General features: G+C 39.8%; 1 protein-coding gene across 1 annotated transcript; it reads right to left on the bottom strand.

Annotated features, from left to right (window-relative positions):
- Window positions 1–931: 931 nt before the first annotated feature.
- med12 (mediator complex subunit 12) lies at window positions 932–15,902 on the bottom strand (the record flags this gene model as incomplete). Its single annotated transcript, XM_046041936.1, has 22 exons — window positions 15,753–15,902; window positions 14,865–14,969; window positions 14,562–14,753; window positions 12,276–12,435; window positions 11,863–12,038; window positions 11,275–11,385; window positions 10,655–10,927; window positions 10,375–10,521; window positions 9,525–9,624; window positions 9,273–9,409; window positions 8,944–9,075; window positions 7,588–7,714; window positions 7,191–7,420; window positions 7,016–7,075; window positions 6,678–6,851; window positions 5,712–5,856; window positions 4,716–4,834; window positions 3,057–3,200; window positions 2,803–2,966; window positions 1,656–1,787; window positions 1,216–1,443; window positions 932–1,116 (listed from the first exon to the last, which is right to left on the bottom strand). Coding segments are annotated over exons 1-22 (3,343 nt in total), but the record flags the coding sequence as incomplete, so codon positions are not given.
- Between the last annotated feature and the right edge of the window lie 1,204 nt (window positions 15,903–17,106).

Genomic DNA, 17,106 nt, shown 5'->3' with positions numbered 1-17,106 from the left:
TCCACGTTGCTTGAAGTCCAGTGTAAAGTTTCCACAGTCAGTGATGGTTTGGGGTGCCATGTCATCTGCTGGTGTTGGTCCACTGTGTTTTCTGAGGTCCAAGGTCAACGCAGCCATCTACCAGGAAGTTTTATAGCACTTCATGCTTCCTGCTGCTGACCAACTTTATGGAGATGCAGATTTCATTTTCCAACAGGACTTGGCACCTGCACACAGTGCCAAAGCTACCAGTACCAGGTTTAAGGACCATGGTATCCCTGTTCTTAATTGGCCAGCAAACTCGCCTGACCATAACCCTATAGGAAATCTACGGGGTATTGTGAAGAGGAAGATGCGATACGCCAGACCCAACAATGCAGAAGAGCTGAAGGCCACTATCAGAGCAACCAGGGCTCTCATAACACCTGAGCAGTGCCACAGACTGATCGACTCCATGCCACGCCGCATTGCTGCAGTAATTCAGGCAAAAGGAGCCCCAACTAAGTATTGAGTGCTGTACATGCTCATACTTTTCATGTTCATACTTTTCAGTTGGCCAACATTTCCAAAAATCCTTTTTTTGTATTGGTCTTAAGTAATATTCTAATTTTCAGAGATACTGAATTTGGGATTTTCATTAGTTGTCAGTTTTATATATATCAGTCTGTGTTTAATGAATGAATATAATATCCAAGTTTCACTTTTTGAATGGAATTACTGAAATAAATCAACTTTTTGATGATATTCTAATTATATGACCAGCACCTGTACATATCATATATATATAAAAATAAAATTAAGTCTTAGTTTCTCTTTTTCATTAATAGAAATCTAACAAGAGATTACACAGCAAAACCAAATCCAACTCTCCGTCCACACCAGCGTTTTAGCTGTGTATCAGAGTTGATCTCCGTCTACATTAAAATGACACATCTAGTGGCCGTTCACGTACACTGGGCATGCGCGTACTGGTGTAAGAAACTACAACTTACATCTACGTTACACAGCAAATCATTGAAGCCACAGTTGCCATTGTTAGAGGAGCAGCAGAGAGCCTTGAGGATGCCGAGCCACTCAGCGCTCAGGGAGCGACAGTACGCAGTCAGCTCGGCACACAGGATCCCAATATCGTTCACCCTGAAAACACATTTCATGATATGAACCAACAGTACAACAAAAAGTACAAAACTGTAGCAGTCTGAGCCATACAACACAACTGTAACAAAAGCAACCTACCTCTCAGGGTCTCTGTGGTCCACACACACATCCATGAGCACATTACAGACGAAGCTGTAGCGGTTGGCTGGGCTGTCGTTGAGAATCTTGCCCACCATGGAGTGATTGAAGTTGTGGGCCGAGGGGTTGGCAATGGCCTCCATCATGAACACAGGATCCCAAAGCATGTTGGAGTCTGATGGGTCGATGTTGCAGTAGATGAAGTTTTTCACTTTAGAGCAGAACTCACTGAGAGAACACAAGCGTAAAGGAGAAAATATGGGGTTATGTTGATAATATTCACTAAAAAGCAGCAACTATTAAGTACATAAAGTAAAACATGGGCAAACAAGACATCCATCCTTGATGGATAAGTCAAAAAAGGCCTTGAAACAGAGCTAAATATCCATTTTTGTAACAAAAAATATCAAATTTTTCAAATAGTGAAGATTTATTAATACCTGAAGATCTCGCCAAACTTGTTCTTGAGGTGACTGCAGGAAGTATAGAGGTCATACAGGTAGGCCAAGATACAGCGTTCAGCAGAGGAACAGTCTGCAGGGTTCACACCTGGTTTCACCACGACGCGCAACCTGAGAACACATATACACACATGAACAGCAAATCCTTCAGCTGCATACTTTAAAGGGAAAGTCAAACATTTTGGGAAACGCTTATTCGCTTTCTTGCTGAAAGTTTGATGAGAAAATAGATATGCTTTCCATTCTGTACGTTAAGTATGGAGCTACAGCCAGCAGCTGGCCAACTTAACTTAGCATAAAGACTGGAAATAGGGGGAATCAGCTACCCTTATTCTGTGAAAGGTAACAAAACCCGTGTACCAGGACCTCTAACATATGTATCTCTTAAGGTCACATGCTTGACTATTTCTTGGCTGGGGCCAGCAACACCCTGAAGAAAACAAATTCAAAATATTTTGTACAAATGAGATATACTGTGGTAATAAGTTGGCGCAAGGCGCAATTAAGAGGCTTTTGTTACCTTTGGATAGAGCCAGGCTAGCTGTTTCCCCTTTCCAGTCTATTTGCTAAGCTAAGTTAGCTAGCTGCAGGCTGTAGCCTCGACAAGAAAGCAAACACAATGTCAAACTAATCTTTTAACAGTCTTTTCGTACAAACTCTACTTTTTTTTAATTACGTTTATTTTAATTAGAGGCTTTATATTAACTATCTTTATCTTAACACTTAAGGCAGAATCAGCTAAGTTAAGTCACAACAACTCCTAGTAGTATGGTGTACAGAAGCTAAGAGCCCGGTCAGCAATCCTGTGACAATAAAAATCCTCATTAAAAACAGTAGAATGAGGCTCAGAGGAGGCAAACCACCAACAATTCTTCAACTTGCTGTTACAACCCAAACATCCTTTTTACTACCTTAAATAGAAGTTTAATTAATTTCTTTACCCTGCGAACTTCCCTTTAGGTTTGTAATTCAGTCTTGTTAATTTTGCAGGAATGACTACAAAACCAATCTATACCAGCTCCAGGTTTAGCCACCATTCAAAATCTAAGCAAGTCTTTATGAAATGCATGAGACTGAAACTTTGTGGTATCCTATTGACAAACATCAAAACTTATAAGTGACATACCCATCAAAAACTTGCGCTGTCTGATCAGGATTGAGAATGAGGCAGGAGTGGTACCTCCTCAGCACAGCTACAATACACAGACACAGGCTAGTGGTGTAGCTGCCCACCAGGCTGGACGACTTCAGCAGCAGCTCGGCTTCCACCAGACTCAACTCATTCAGAAGCTACAAAAACACACACAGTAAATGGATTTTTACAAACAAAAGATGAATAAAAAGATATTGAAATGACATTAGCGATGAAGTTGCCCATACCTGAATAGCAAAGTCTATGAGGCCACTAATGTTGAGGGAGTACTCCATGAGGTCAAAGATGAACTGAATGTGCTGGACGAGAGGCAGGTGATAAGACCTCCCTAAGGCAAAGCTGGTGATCTGTTCCAGCACATTTCGGGACACCTGCACAAAACAAAATATCAGACATAATTAACATGCAAAAATAACAATATTTCCAGCCTCGATTGTGGCACTGAGCTGTCTACATTTAATGCAAGCAGAAACATTCAAGAAATGCTAAAATATTTTGTTACTGGAATCTTGGTGTTTGAGGAAGGGAAACTGGACAATTGAAGGCAAAACAACACCATTCAAATTGTGTCTTGCATATATAAAAAAGGAACAAATCTCACTATCTCACCTCTCGCTATTACTTTATATACCCAGATAACTGATTAAACAACACGTTTTCCATTAACTGATAACGTGTTAATTAGTCACCTTTACAATTGCTGGTAGGCGGATTTTGTTACCTTTGGACAGAGCCAGGCTAGCTGTGTCCAGTATCTATGCTAAGCTAATCTAACCATCACCAGGCTGTGATTTGACAGACAGATACATGAGGGGTGTCAAAATTCTCATCCAAGTCTCAATTCTGTGCAAGAACACGAACAAGGTTGTTTCTCAGGCCCCATCCCCACACTACGAGTTTTGAACATGAAGCAGCTAGTCTCTCTCTTCCATAGTTACAGAAGATTTGGCAAAAGAATAAAGTAATGCAGATGAAGAACTGCACCGGCTTTTAACTGGAGTTAAAAGCAGCAGACGACATACACAGTAGCGGCCTACAAGTGTAGGCTATAGCCTAAGTGTTATTTGCATAGTACAACATATTTTTCTAAAAATACCATTGTGTTTCTCTTTGCATGACTTATAAGACCCAGAGAGCCAAACGTGAGCGTATGTGGTATCGTTTCTAAAGTCCTTCATTTTTGCCCGGATTCACTAAAACGCTCTCCAGAGTTTCAAATCGAAAAATGGGGTCGACAGCGTTTTTAAACTTCTCCGTTTTAGGTCTTCAACTGTTTAAGTCTGGATGGGAGGTGCAAACATAGCAAAAGGTCTCCGTTTTAAAATGAAAACGCAGTGGTGTGGATGGGGCCTCAAAATGATAAACTTTTGCTTTAATACAAATATATGACTGCTAACACAACCATAATGCTATGAAAAAGTTATTAAAAACTATTAGGTCCATAATCTTTTAAAAATGTGTATTGGCTCCATAGACACTTGACCCTGTGATTTATGTTAGCTACACTTGAATTAAAAGCACTTAGAAATACAAATGCAATTTTCATTGCATCATTTTCAAACACAAAGTATTTCATATTTTATAATCTATCAACCTCTACTAATGAGAAATCTAAATACATTCTGTGCTGCAGTGTTTTAATTGACAGTCAACTGAGTGCATTATCCATTCAAACTGTATTCAAACATCTCACAAGAGGAATCCAAATACATTCAAATTACATTTACATGTAAATGAGTCACCTTGAGCGGGTCTTTTGCTGTAGGCTGCTAAAGTATTTGCATAAATAAACCCTGTGGCTAATCCCCAAATAATTAATGGATTGTTACGTACATTGAAAAATGAGACACATGAGGACATGAATTAATGAGGTTTCCAGGTCTAACCTGGGAGGTGACTTGGTGCTGGTCAAAGTGGGAGAGGTGCTGGAATTTAGAGAAGATATCTTCTGCAGTGGGAAAGGCCTCAGGCTTACTCCTTTTCCTCTTTTGTCCTTCCTCCCCTCCTGCGTATGTGGGAAAGAGAGGAGAATAAAAAAATAAGTGAGGGAGCAGCATCTCGTAACTGGTCAGCGGTACACTTCCCAGTCTGCCGAACGAACCAGCCGTGAAATCGAGTTAAGCCAATGGTCTGTTATCTTATTTCCAGCCTCCTTCGATTTGATGCTTCACTGCAGAAGACACCGCTATAAAGACACTTTCAAGAAAAGGAAAATGGTACTTTTCATTTAAGAGAAACACAATTTGAGCCAAAGGTCATCATCAGCTCACAAGAATGTGATAATGTGACACAAAACACTCCAATCTATGCAATTATAACTTTGAAAACCTTAAAATCACCTTAATAGGGTCACATGTATCTGAGATAAAGTGGCTGTGAACAGATGAGAGCTATTAACATAGAAATTGGGTGAAAAGACGACTGCGTGATGCAACTTGATAAAGAAAGAAAGAGCAGAAGAAAGGGACTACAAATAAAATGTATTCAAAGACGGAGCATTATTAGAATATCTGGAATGGCCATGGTGAGAAAGAGAGCAATCAGCTTGCACGTGAACAAACATCCAAGCATGACAAATTTCCTGCGTTCTACACTGCTGTCAGGCAAAACATTATCTCTTTCATGTGATAGACAGAGGTTTTCTGCTGTAAGATGCAAGAGTAATAAAAACTGGGTACACATTAAAACTTGAAAGCGATTTCACTGACTCGTTTTCATCCGTAAAAATGAAAAGTAGGTGAAACTAAACTGAAATGTCATCTTAAACGGCAGTTTCCTGCCAAACAAACTGCATGCCTGCAGCTACAGGGATGTAAAACAAGTAAATGGGAAATACAGGACATTAAGCTATCAGTCAAAACCTGATAATATAACACAGTTACCTGTCTCTGCTGTGCTTTTGCGGTTGAGCACCTTCAAGATGTCTTTGGTAATTTTCTTGATGGTGTGTCGAGCCTCATCTCTCAGTTTGCCCACACCATAGAGGACCACTAATCGCTGGTTGCACTCATGGCTGGCGCTCTCCTCCTAAAGGTGACGAAAAAGAGAAAAAAAAAAAAGATCCTCGTAAACTGAATGCACTGAATAACATGAGCAGCACAGCAGGACGGACAACCAAAAAACCTATTTAGACAGAAGTGACAAGCTAGATTAAACCACAAGAACAGACCATTTCTCTCATTTGTTTGAGAGTTCTGGAAAGTAAAAATATTGGGATATGTTCAACATAGGTTGAGTTCCAAATTACTATCACATAAGAAAGAAAAGTAAACCTCATATTTGAGAGGCTGGAACAAAGTAAGAAAAATGAATTATTTCTTTAACAGTTGAACTTATCAATGAATTGACTAATTGTTTAAGCTGTTAAATTTTAACTTTCAAGGATGGCTCAAAATTATTTAGTTGGCATTATTACTCTGGAAATTAAGATTATTGTCCACTACACGCAGTCATACTGTTATATGTTTAACGTACTGAACTTTTAGTCAAAACTGATACAAAATCTTGTAGATTCTAAAACAAACTCCTGCATAGCCTGCGCAGCTAAATCAGCAGGACAGCAGAGTAGCAGCAGCTTAAGTCCTCTGACGGTCTAGAGAGGATGCATTCAGGCACAGTACTGAGTGTAGGTCAGTCGCATTTTTGCAGCACTCAGGAGCTAAATACACAGTCACTTTAGTTTAGTGTGTAAAGCGGACAACATCTTTGAGGACGACTGAAAAACATGGCTGAAATGCCTCCTGTGTAGAAAAGCTGTACGGAAACATCTATTGATTCATAACAACCCAGAAGTGTGATTTTCTGGCTTTTTTTTTGTTTTTTTTAATCAAACCTGTGAGTTATCTTACCTGAGGAATAGGGAAGTGAGTGGCATACTGAATGTGGCGAGGTTGCTCATACAGTTGTGGGAAGGCAGGGTCCATTCCCTTGTCCTTACAGCTGGTCTTGCTGTCCTGCTCTGGAGCTGGCTTCTCAGGAGAGGGGCTCCCCTTAGTCTCACAGTGCATCGGAGGAGAAAACATCTGCAAGGCAAAAGGACACATTTTTAAAAATAGCAGGAGTGCACGCTATAGAGGTGATTATATTTAAAAATAAATAAATAAATAAATAAAAAACATCTTGATTCCAAACAAAATTCATGCATGAATTTTGGAAGGAAATGTAAAATGTTAAATGTGGTGTGTACCTCGTCAAAATTTGCACTGGAGTTGTGATCGATTTCCATCGACTCTGACAGGCCGGTATCCTGTTGAACAAACAATAACCTCATGTTACCCTTTTACACCACGCTGGTTCTTTGTATTGTTGCACAAATGACTCATCACACTCCACAACACCAACAACAGATGCCTCCAACGTGCCTCGTTCTTGCCACTGCCGCCTGCCTCCTGCTCCTTGCGCTCCGACTCATCAGAGGGCTCATCGCTGGGGGAGCGCGGGCGCGGCAGGTGGGAGTCAGAAGCCAGGTCACCACGGGAAATGAGTGTGCACATGTAGATGTTGTGGGAAAAGACGTCGTGACGGATGAGCTCGCAGAAGAGCAGGACCAGATTGGAGAACTCCACTCGTTCGTTTTCATTCCCAGGCTCCGCTATAGAAGGGAAAAGAGGATGTGAATAATTTAATATCAGGTTTCCCTTGCCAAATCATTTATAATAAATATGCAGTGGGTAATAAAATGAGAGGCAAAGACAGATCAAGATTGATGCCTTTGAGATTCCCAGCCACTGGATAAGAGAGATAAACAGAGAGACTCACTCAGCGTGGGGGCCTGAGTGTCGAGGAACTGTAGCAGCACATCCTGAAAGATTGGTAGTGTGGCAGCTGAGAGGGAGCCGGACGACACAGAGCCCTTCTCATCCACCACCTCCGATTCACCACACCTCTGCAAACAAATACACACCAGACGGACGACACGCAGCAAACAGTCTTTGAGTGCTAAATGTAGAAAACCTATTTACAAGCTTTCCTTATTTTACACTTCCATTTGGCATTAGAGTTCGTCAACAGAAGCCACAAAATATGAATAATGCAGTTGCAATAGATAACAATTTCATGTGGCAGGCATAACGGGACTGTAGAAACATCCCAGCAGGAATTCATATCGGACAAAATGCCATGAGGAAGCAAGAAAATAAACAAATGAACTTTCAGGATAATAAAACAAAAGATAGTTCTACAGACTGAAAAACTTTGATTAAATTCATGCACATAGTGGTATGTTGATTTGTAAAACACAAACTTAAGCACTGCAGACGCTAATACCAAAGGATTCATAGCTCCTTGTAACCATGTAATCTTTCCACGAGGTGTATGTAATCAGCCATCCCTGAGGACACCAAGGTTATGTCAACACTTACTGCATATGGTCATTTGATAATATTTATTATTAAACTCAATATCGTATTAAAAGTATTAAAATTATTTCTAAACTAAATTAAATGCATTTAGTATTTCATGACTTTCCTGATTATATTCCTGGCGGAGGCATGAAGGCTTCGATACAGTATTTAGGCAATCACGTTGGAAGACAAATGTGCAGAAAATCAGTTTGGTCCATTGAAACAAATAAACTACAAATTTCTTTTAGGGTGGTCAGTCAAAACAGTTTTTAGCGGGGTTGTGCTTGATGAATTTGGACGTAATAAAATATATTACCATGCCATTTAAAATATATTTAGTATGATTTTATTTAGATTGTAAGATTGATTCAGCTCATATTGGAGCTAAAACTAGCGTTTCTCACCTCAGGTCGTTAGCACCCACATATTCTTGTTCATCAAATAGTGATGTCTGTAGTGCCACCAGTTCACCAGATATCGTTCACACATTTTGTTAACAGCAACAAGCATTTTACACGGTACAATCTGGCACTTCTTACAACAGGGAACACTAATAAGAGAGGGGTGAGGTTGACGGCTGAGACCGAGACAAGTACAAGATAAAAAAAACCTTTGTACTATAACGCTGTTCATATAGTCAGACATGACAGTACAGTTACTGACTGGACACCAGAGCAGCGGCGATGTAATTAAGTTGATCACTACTAAACCAGTTAGTTTGGAGCTGTGACAGGGACATGTCGTAACTCACAGAGGGCAGTGCATCTCTTACCTCTGCTTCTATTTCGGCCTGTCTCTTTTCTAGCAGCTTGGCTACAACCATGGCCCTGTGTCTGCCAGAACGCTTACAGCACACTGCCCATTCGCAAAGCAAGGTCACCACCGCATCATCGTCTGGGGACATCTGGACAGAAACATGCGTTTTGAGACAATACAGTAAAAAATAGAGGCACAAAAGTCACATTTTCTAATCTGATGATCAGTAATCTCATGGTATCAGCACAGGAGTGATGCCAGCACAGAAATACATATTGTATAATACAGACTTACATTTTTTTCATGCTTTTTGCATAAAAAAAGATAAGGGGAATTAATTATTACCTCATGGCCATCTTTACTCTGGCCTGACCCAAATATTCGGTTGTACAGCGAATCCAGTGAGTTGTTGAAGTCAGACTTCTCAAAGCTGTGGTTGTCTAAAACCTCCAGGGTGTGGAGAACCCTCCCAATAGTGAACCCTGGCAACAGATTACAGATATCATCACTAACTCACTGACTTTGTTGTGCTCACACAAACCCGTTCTCACAGGCTGTGCAGAGGTGTCTGCAGAGATATAGGAACCGTTTCCTGACCTGCTGTGGTTTCCTGACACTTGTCAAACGACCACCTGAACTCCACTGCCTGGCCTCGCTCCTTAACTTGTTCTTCAATCTCTCTCAACTTTGTACGGACCTGTGGTGAAAGGGGAAAAAAGTGAGACACAACATTATCTCAACATCACAGATAAAAACAAACACCTTGGTGCTGTGAACACACATTTACAGCTCATATTGAAATGCATTAGAAAGATAAACACGGCAAATAAATCCTTACTACTAGCTTTTGAGTTAAGATTGTGTTTGTCAAACTACAGTTTCCAAAATGCGATTCATTATATTTTTGGGGGTGGAGATTAACGCTTGCTTTAAAGACACAAACAGGACAGGTGTGAAAGCTGCTGGGAATCCTGGTTAAAATATTTAACACCATTCAGATCAGATTTTAAGTAAACCAACTGTACTACGTAAATTCCTCTTAATTTCTTAGCTACCTAAGTGTTATTAGGTGTTCTGTTATTTCTTGCTTAAGTTAAAGTAAAAATAAGTTTTGGGGACATTATTATACATGTAAGAATACATGCACACATTTACTTTTAATGCCTTTTATGTACATTGATGTGTGTAAATAGGTATAAATGTACACAGATTGACACACAGTTTGAGTAAATGTGTGTACATAAATGTTATGTATACATGTGTATGTGTTTGATTATACAGTATAATGCATTTGTTTGTTTTTCTTTCATTCTTCAAAAACTGGAACGTGATGGGATCTGTTACACCCCATTTCATGTGTACCTGTGCTACTTTACCAAATAAAAATACAGTTGGCAAAGACAAGATAAACGTTCATGCTCAACTATAACAAAGCTGATGGAGGTACCTGTTGTGTAAAGGCAGTATTGCCCCCTGGCATTGGTAAGCTGGATGGGGCGATGGGCAGGAGGTCCAGAGGTGAACCAGTTTTGTTTCTGCTGTCTGTTAGGGAGTAATGCCACACCAGAGCACTAGGACAACACAACGCTATGCTCTGATGTGACATTAACAAGACACAAATAAAAAAGAAAAGGAGACTAATTAGTGAAGAATTTCAAGTATTCTCTAGATAATAATCTCTCCTATATTCCATGTATTGATTATATATCAAAAAGAACATATCATACCTGTAACATGCAGCTGAGCCCGAACACCAGAGGCCTGTGCTGAGGGCAGATGTAGAAGTCTGTGAATGGTGTCTGGGGCTGGTTCCCTCCTGCCGGCTGCGAGGTTGGGGTTGGGGGCAGGGCATTACCTTGCTGTGCCAAGATGCCATGGGCTGGATGCCCTCCTGTGCCGGGGCCCAGGCTCCCGTCGCTTAGCAACAGATTGAGGCGGCGTGTGCAGAAGTAAGCCAGCCTCCGTGACAAGTAAGCTGACTGTACAAATTCCCCCGAGTACTGAAGGATGGAGGAGAGATTCACAGCATTACCCTCAACAATCAACGTCCATTAACATCAGTCAGCTTTGGAAATAGAAACAAAATGAGGCCCCCGGTGGGCCTCTGTCAGCAAAGGTCAACAACACCAAAGTGCCTTGGACGAAGACACATGACCAGTTCATGATAAACTGCTGACAGCTGTAGAGTCATAATGCCAAGCAGCTAGTGCATTTGACTCTGTACAGCTGTATGAGTGTTAAGCAGCACTGCATGTTTCCCAAAAGCAATCCATCAGTGCACGAGTGATGGTGTGAGGCTGACGTGTGTTGGATGTCGCGATCATAGTAAACGAAGAGAAGGGTATACCTGTAGTAAAAGGGGCAGGAGAAGTCTGAGAAGCTCGTCTTCACCGGGTCGCACCTTCTCAAAACATTCCAGCACCCATGTCAGGAACTCATGTCTGTCCAGCATACCATCCTGAACATAGAGACCAAAACACAAGTGCATCAGAATATTAAGTAGATAAACAAGATAAAAAAAGTGTTTCATGTGGAGACCTAGAAATCATTCATACTCTTCCCAAACGTAATGACATTGTTTTTTTTATTGCTCATAGAGAACACTTTGTATGAAAGAAATATTTTACAATGGACAGCATTTTTTTCATGCCATACTCCCCAGTTTTCCCTGTGATACCTGCAGGAGATCTGTTAAAACTGATCTTGCCATGTTTTAAAAAAAAAGCTACGATCAGCCTGCTCAGTAAAGCTTATGGTCTGCTCAGCAGTTTTGTACTCCAGCGAAAGCAGTTCCCTTTTGTAAAATAGTTCTTTTGAAATTGCATGTGTAACACAAGCAATGCCTGTAACACAACTGATGGGATTACAGTAACATAATATAGTAACATGTTACTCCCAAAGCTGCCAGGCAGCAGACTTGAGAGTGTGAACTGACCTGAAACATGAACATGGCTAGTTTCTCATTGTATTCCCACTGCTTCATGGCGATCTCCACATCAGCAGGAGTGGCTGGTAGGGGCGAGCTACAGCCTTGACCTGGAAACTGTCTGTAAAATTCGGCCACCTTCTGAAGCTGCTCCCATAGGTACTTAGTAATAATTTGAGTCCATTCTACACAAACACAAAAATGCATCTTAAAGCAAAATAAAGTAAATACACGGCAGAATATATTCTACTCAAAGAATTTTCTCATTATCCCATAGAAGAAAGCATGTCATTTTTTGTTTTTAATTACCTTTGGCCTACAGAGAACATGAAACTTGACTCAAAATCAATAACAGCATAAACATCAATAAACAAATCAAAAACACACTGCATAATCCACAATTAATGAAGCTATTTGCTTACCTATACAAGGATCAATCACATGCCTCTTCTTGACTTTAGTTTCTGTGATGGCTGCGTGGTAAGCACAAGTCATCTTAATCATCCATGCTGAACGCATGACAGGGACTAAGTACTTGGCCAAGTATCCAAAAACCTCCTCCTTTTTGCTAAAGATGGGAACCTGTGACAAAGACATTTCATGAGCGTCAGTCATGTTGAGTGAAACAATACACACGCCGAATATTTCTTAAAAAACCACAAAAATAAGAAGACATCTGCCATAAAAAAAGGCCAAAGCAGTTTCTTAAATGTGTTTTACTTTTTTCGAAACAGCTGACAGCTCTATAGAAAAGTTCAACCTAAAATGTACATGTTACTTCTAAATTATGTAAAGACAGAGTTCAGAAATCCTTGTCTGTTGCAATAAAATAAACTTTTAGCTACAAGACATTTCCTTTCTAACATTTTGCTTTGAAAATGCATGCATGAAGTCCACAATTTCTATGAAACACATTTGCTATGTTTTCCTGATGTAACTTCTTCTCTGGTCTGAAGAAGTAGCTGAGGAGAAACCTGGAACAGGTCATCTTCTGGAAAAGTGATCTGTCAAACGCGTTAATAAACAGTTAGGAAATGTGTTCATTATAGTTAGAAAAACAATTAAATTAATGTATCGATGCAGGCAGCAATAAAAATATAAAGCCCTTTCATACACTTGTGAATAGAAAGCTGGCCTTTAATTGAGCCTGATGTATTCAAAATTCAACACTTATTTACTGCCACTTATAAGAGCACTTAAACACAAAACAATTTGTTGTAAGAGAGTAAAAAAGAAAGCTCAACAAGATAATCTATAAAGAATATATTTTCCAGTTTAAAAAATAACTACATAGCAGTGAAACCTGTTTCCACTGGCAAACAATGACAGTTCATTGTCTTCTGGGTCAATACACCCAAACAAGACAAACAATAGACTTGATTTACACAGAAGCTTCAATTGTATTAACAAGGAAATTCAAAACACTGCATTACTTACTTTCTCTGAATTGTTCTTGTTTTGTGATGTTGAACTGAATCATTCAGAAGAGTTTGACACAGTTTGGGGACTGTTTTATCACCACGACACCTTCTAACTACTGCTATTCGCTCTCTTCTTTGCTTTCACAGAACTGGCACATCAATTTCTCCAAGCAGTGATCCACATCTGGATCCTCCACACCTTATCTGTTAGCTTATTCTGTCCAGGCAGCAAAAGTCCATCGAATCTTGCCAGACCATGATAAGTGAAGCAAAATTTGTGGGATGACGTCGCAAAACTAATTGATGTTAGCACAGTTACCATAAACATGCACTGATATGTCTGCATACTGTGTGTACCGGACAACGTCAGCTTTAAAGAAAAGTAGGTAGTAACACTAGCAGCCCTGTGAGGGTTTGAGGCTCATTACAAGCCAGAAAACTATCTTTTGGATTAAAAATGGAAAGACTTTGTTGTTCTTACATTATTATTTCAAACTGGACAAATAGGTGAAGTCTGGTTATTACGAGCTATTAAGGAAAGGACATCTTGCTTAGATGACTTGCTTAGTTAAGCTCAGTGCTACATTGTCAGATTTGGCTAACTTTCCTCATTCTAATATGTACTTTGTCAGGCTCCAGTGTATTTAGGATCAGCTGTCATTTATTCAGGCTTGAGTATTCAACTCAAGACACCGCTGAGCCTAATAACGTTAGCGGGACAGCATGCTAGCATTTTATAGTTAGAGTAGCAACAGTTAACACACAAACATTTAGCTGTGAATTCAACATGCTAATGCTCAACATGTAAGTGTGCTATTATAGAGTAAATAATATTTTGACATCCACTTAATTCACCTCATGACTGACAAAACTCGAAAGCCTATTTCCATTAGCATTAGAAAGACAAACCATTAGAGAGACAAAATGTGCACCATATCAGTATCGGTCAATGTGGGTGGGAAAATGGTTGAGCCTCAAAAAATGGCTAGTCCAATCAATCGAATTAATCATGTAGGTGTTTCTTTTTACTTTAGTATCTTAACACAGCAAAGTATTTTGAATTTTTTTGACAAAAGACATTCAAACAAAATAAAAAACATGCAAAGGAGACTGATGTGCAATAAATTAAACTGAATAATCAGCCAACAGGGCAGAGGGTGAGGCCTTGTTTTCTCCACGTGCACTTTTTTTCTGTTTCTGCAGTAATTATATTACTTGTTAAACCAACATGAAGAAGCGAAGCATAGTATAGTAAAAGGCTTTTAGAGACTCACACCAGGGTCTTACCTTTTTAGCCAGCTGTGTTAGAGGTTTAGTTCCAGCTAAATCCGTGAACCAGTTATTGATGGAGCTCTGTGACCTTGCTGTGACAAGCCAGAAATTATCCTTCTGGTTGACCTGTGGCTTACGCTTCCCTGTGTCTAGAAACGTGTTGTAACGCAGCTTCTCTGCAATGATGCTGCTGAAGTTTGAACTGATCTGTAAAGCATTGAGGGAAACATGCATGATGGCTAAAATCAATTAAAACCATTCGCGCCAGAAATACAACAAGTAGCATGCAGGGTTGAACTTGAATTAGAGAATCTTTACCTTCGATGGGTTGAAGTTGACATTTTTAGCACTGCCGTGTTCATCACCAGATACAGCTGGTTGGTTATTGAATCCTTGCTTCACATTTAGTGCAGTTAGCTCATCCTGAAACAAACACACATTTCAGTGCAAAACTAAAAACATCCATGCAAAGTTACTACAGTCGATCCACAATATCTAATCATTTCAGGCCAGCTAGTTGTAGTATGTAGAAAATCAGGATATGTGCTTAATTGCGTTTGCTGACACCAGGAAAATAGACTTGACTATAATGAAATGCTGCTAAGTCATTATAAGGGGCATTTGCAGCAACGTTGGCAGAATACCCCAGAGGTAGAGCAGTCAGGCTTCCTTCCATCAACAGATTATCTTCGGTTAATAATAGATCAGGAGCCAACAGCACAAACCAGCTAACGTTAGGCCAAACTCCAATCTTAAAACTGAGCACCGATCATTTAGCTTTAAATTACAGCTTGCATGTCATGAAGGTTAGCTGTGCTGTTTTAGCTAACGTTAACTCGCTACACCAAAATATCAGGCTAACAAACAATTACTAGTCACGCAAAATCCAAAACAGCAACGCATATTGTTGTTCATCACAAAGCAAAACCCTGCCTGCAGTTTATATCAAATGGAACAGCATCCGCCAGCAGATAAGCTAGCTTAACTTGGTATTTAACGAGCCGGTTGTTTTCCAAGCAAAGCTGGCGAGATAGCTAACAAACTGACAACTAGGTGCAGTTCATTGTTATTGCTAGGCCCAAATCGTCTTGAGGTCTTTGCTAAACAGGCTAACTAGTGTTAGCTTGCAAAGCCTCTTGTCTAGAAATTTTCCTTCCCCCAAACCATTCTTCCTGAACTTTCAGATTGCACATAGTAATATCTGACCTCTTTCTGCTTCGGATCTTGAGGATAAACGTCTGGAGGGCCGAGCCTGGGCCGCTTTAATGGCCGGTGTTCGTAACTTAGGATCCCGAAAGCAGCCATCATCCAGCGGCATCACAGCCAGGGCTTTCCTTTCCTCCCCAGCAGCCTCAACCGACCTACAACACACTTCCGGTAAAGGTTTCATCCACGAACTTCAAAGTAAAAGTCGAAGAGAATAATTTCTCTTTGATGTATACTAATTTCAAACATCAACCAAAACACGTGCTGTGATATTTACTAAAAGAATAGGTGTCATTAAGAAAGGTTTATGTGCACAACGGGAATAACAATTAGAAGAAACAGATCTACACCAGTATATTTTTATATTTTGAATTGTCACATGCCACTTGAATTTTGTGTTTTCCTCTATATAAATAAAGACCACCATAAATGGTACAGAAAATGTCTCCAGAATGCAGGAAATTAAGTGTTTAATGCTCAAAATCCTCTGGGGGAGGACCCCCAAACCCCACAATCGTATATTTCATCAATGAGTATTTAGTCTAAATGGATTTTTAATATATTCATGTCATGTTCTTGTGACACAAAGTTGTGCATCATTATGTCTCATGGCCTAAGTGTTTCGTCCAACCCCTAATCTGAGCCCTTAAATGTCCCCACCACTTTTCAACACAAAATGACGCCCTTGACTAAAAGTATTCTACTTTGACAGTAGGACCAATGTTGATATGGGTCAAGATTTCATGAAATGATCTTCAGAAATAATTTCAGAAAATATTTGTAGTCATGCAACAAATTGATGATGTTCAAATAAAATGTGTGCATAAATTCAAATGAGGTTACTTAAAGTCTGCATTCATGAACACGTGACAAAACTGTGGGAATTTGAAACTCAGCACAAATTTGCCACCCACAAGTACAAATTCGGGCCATGACTGCTTTCAGTGGTAAAAGCAAGGCCACATTTTTTTTTACTTAAAATGTGTGTGCCTCTTTGTTAATGTGTAACCTTTCTACACATTCAAAAATTTGAACAGCTCATGCCTGAAACTTATCTCTGGGTCGATGGGTTTATTTTCAACATGCACAGTTATAGGGAGGGCCTGATTAACTACCAGTTGCCCCAGAATCTCAGGGGCCCTGAGAGATCCAGGCTTACTGAGTGACAGCAGGTATGTGCAAATTTAACTGAAAATTTGCAATACAAAAAATACACAAACTTAACTAAAATTATATGAGCCTTAAGGTGGGTTCCTTCTTATTATTATTGTTTTAAAAAAAAGCGCATTGTGTCAACATTTAGTTTTAGAAGCTTCAGTATTAAAGCCTGGTGTAAATTCCTATATGAATGTGT

Source organism: Micropterus dolomieu, unplaced genomic scaffold, assembly GCF_021292245.1.
Source record: "Micropterus dolomieu isolate WLL.071019.BEF.003 ecotype Adirondacks unplaced genomic scaffold, ASM2129224v1 contig_9655, whole genome shotgun sequence".
Taxonomy (NCBI): Eukaryota; Metazoa; Chordata; class Actinopteri; order Centrarchiformes; family Centrarchidae; genus Micropterus; species Micropterus dolomieu.
This window is presented reverse-complemented; position numbering and strand designations above follow the sequence as displayed.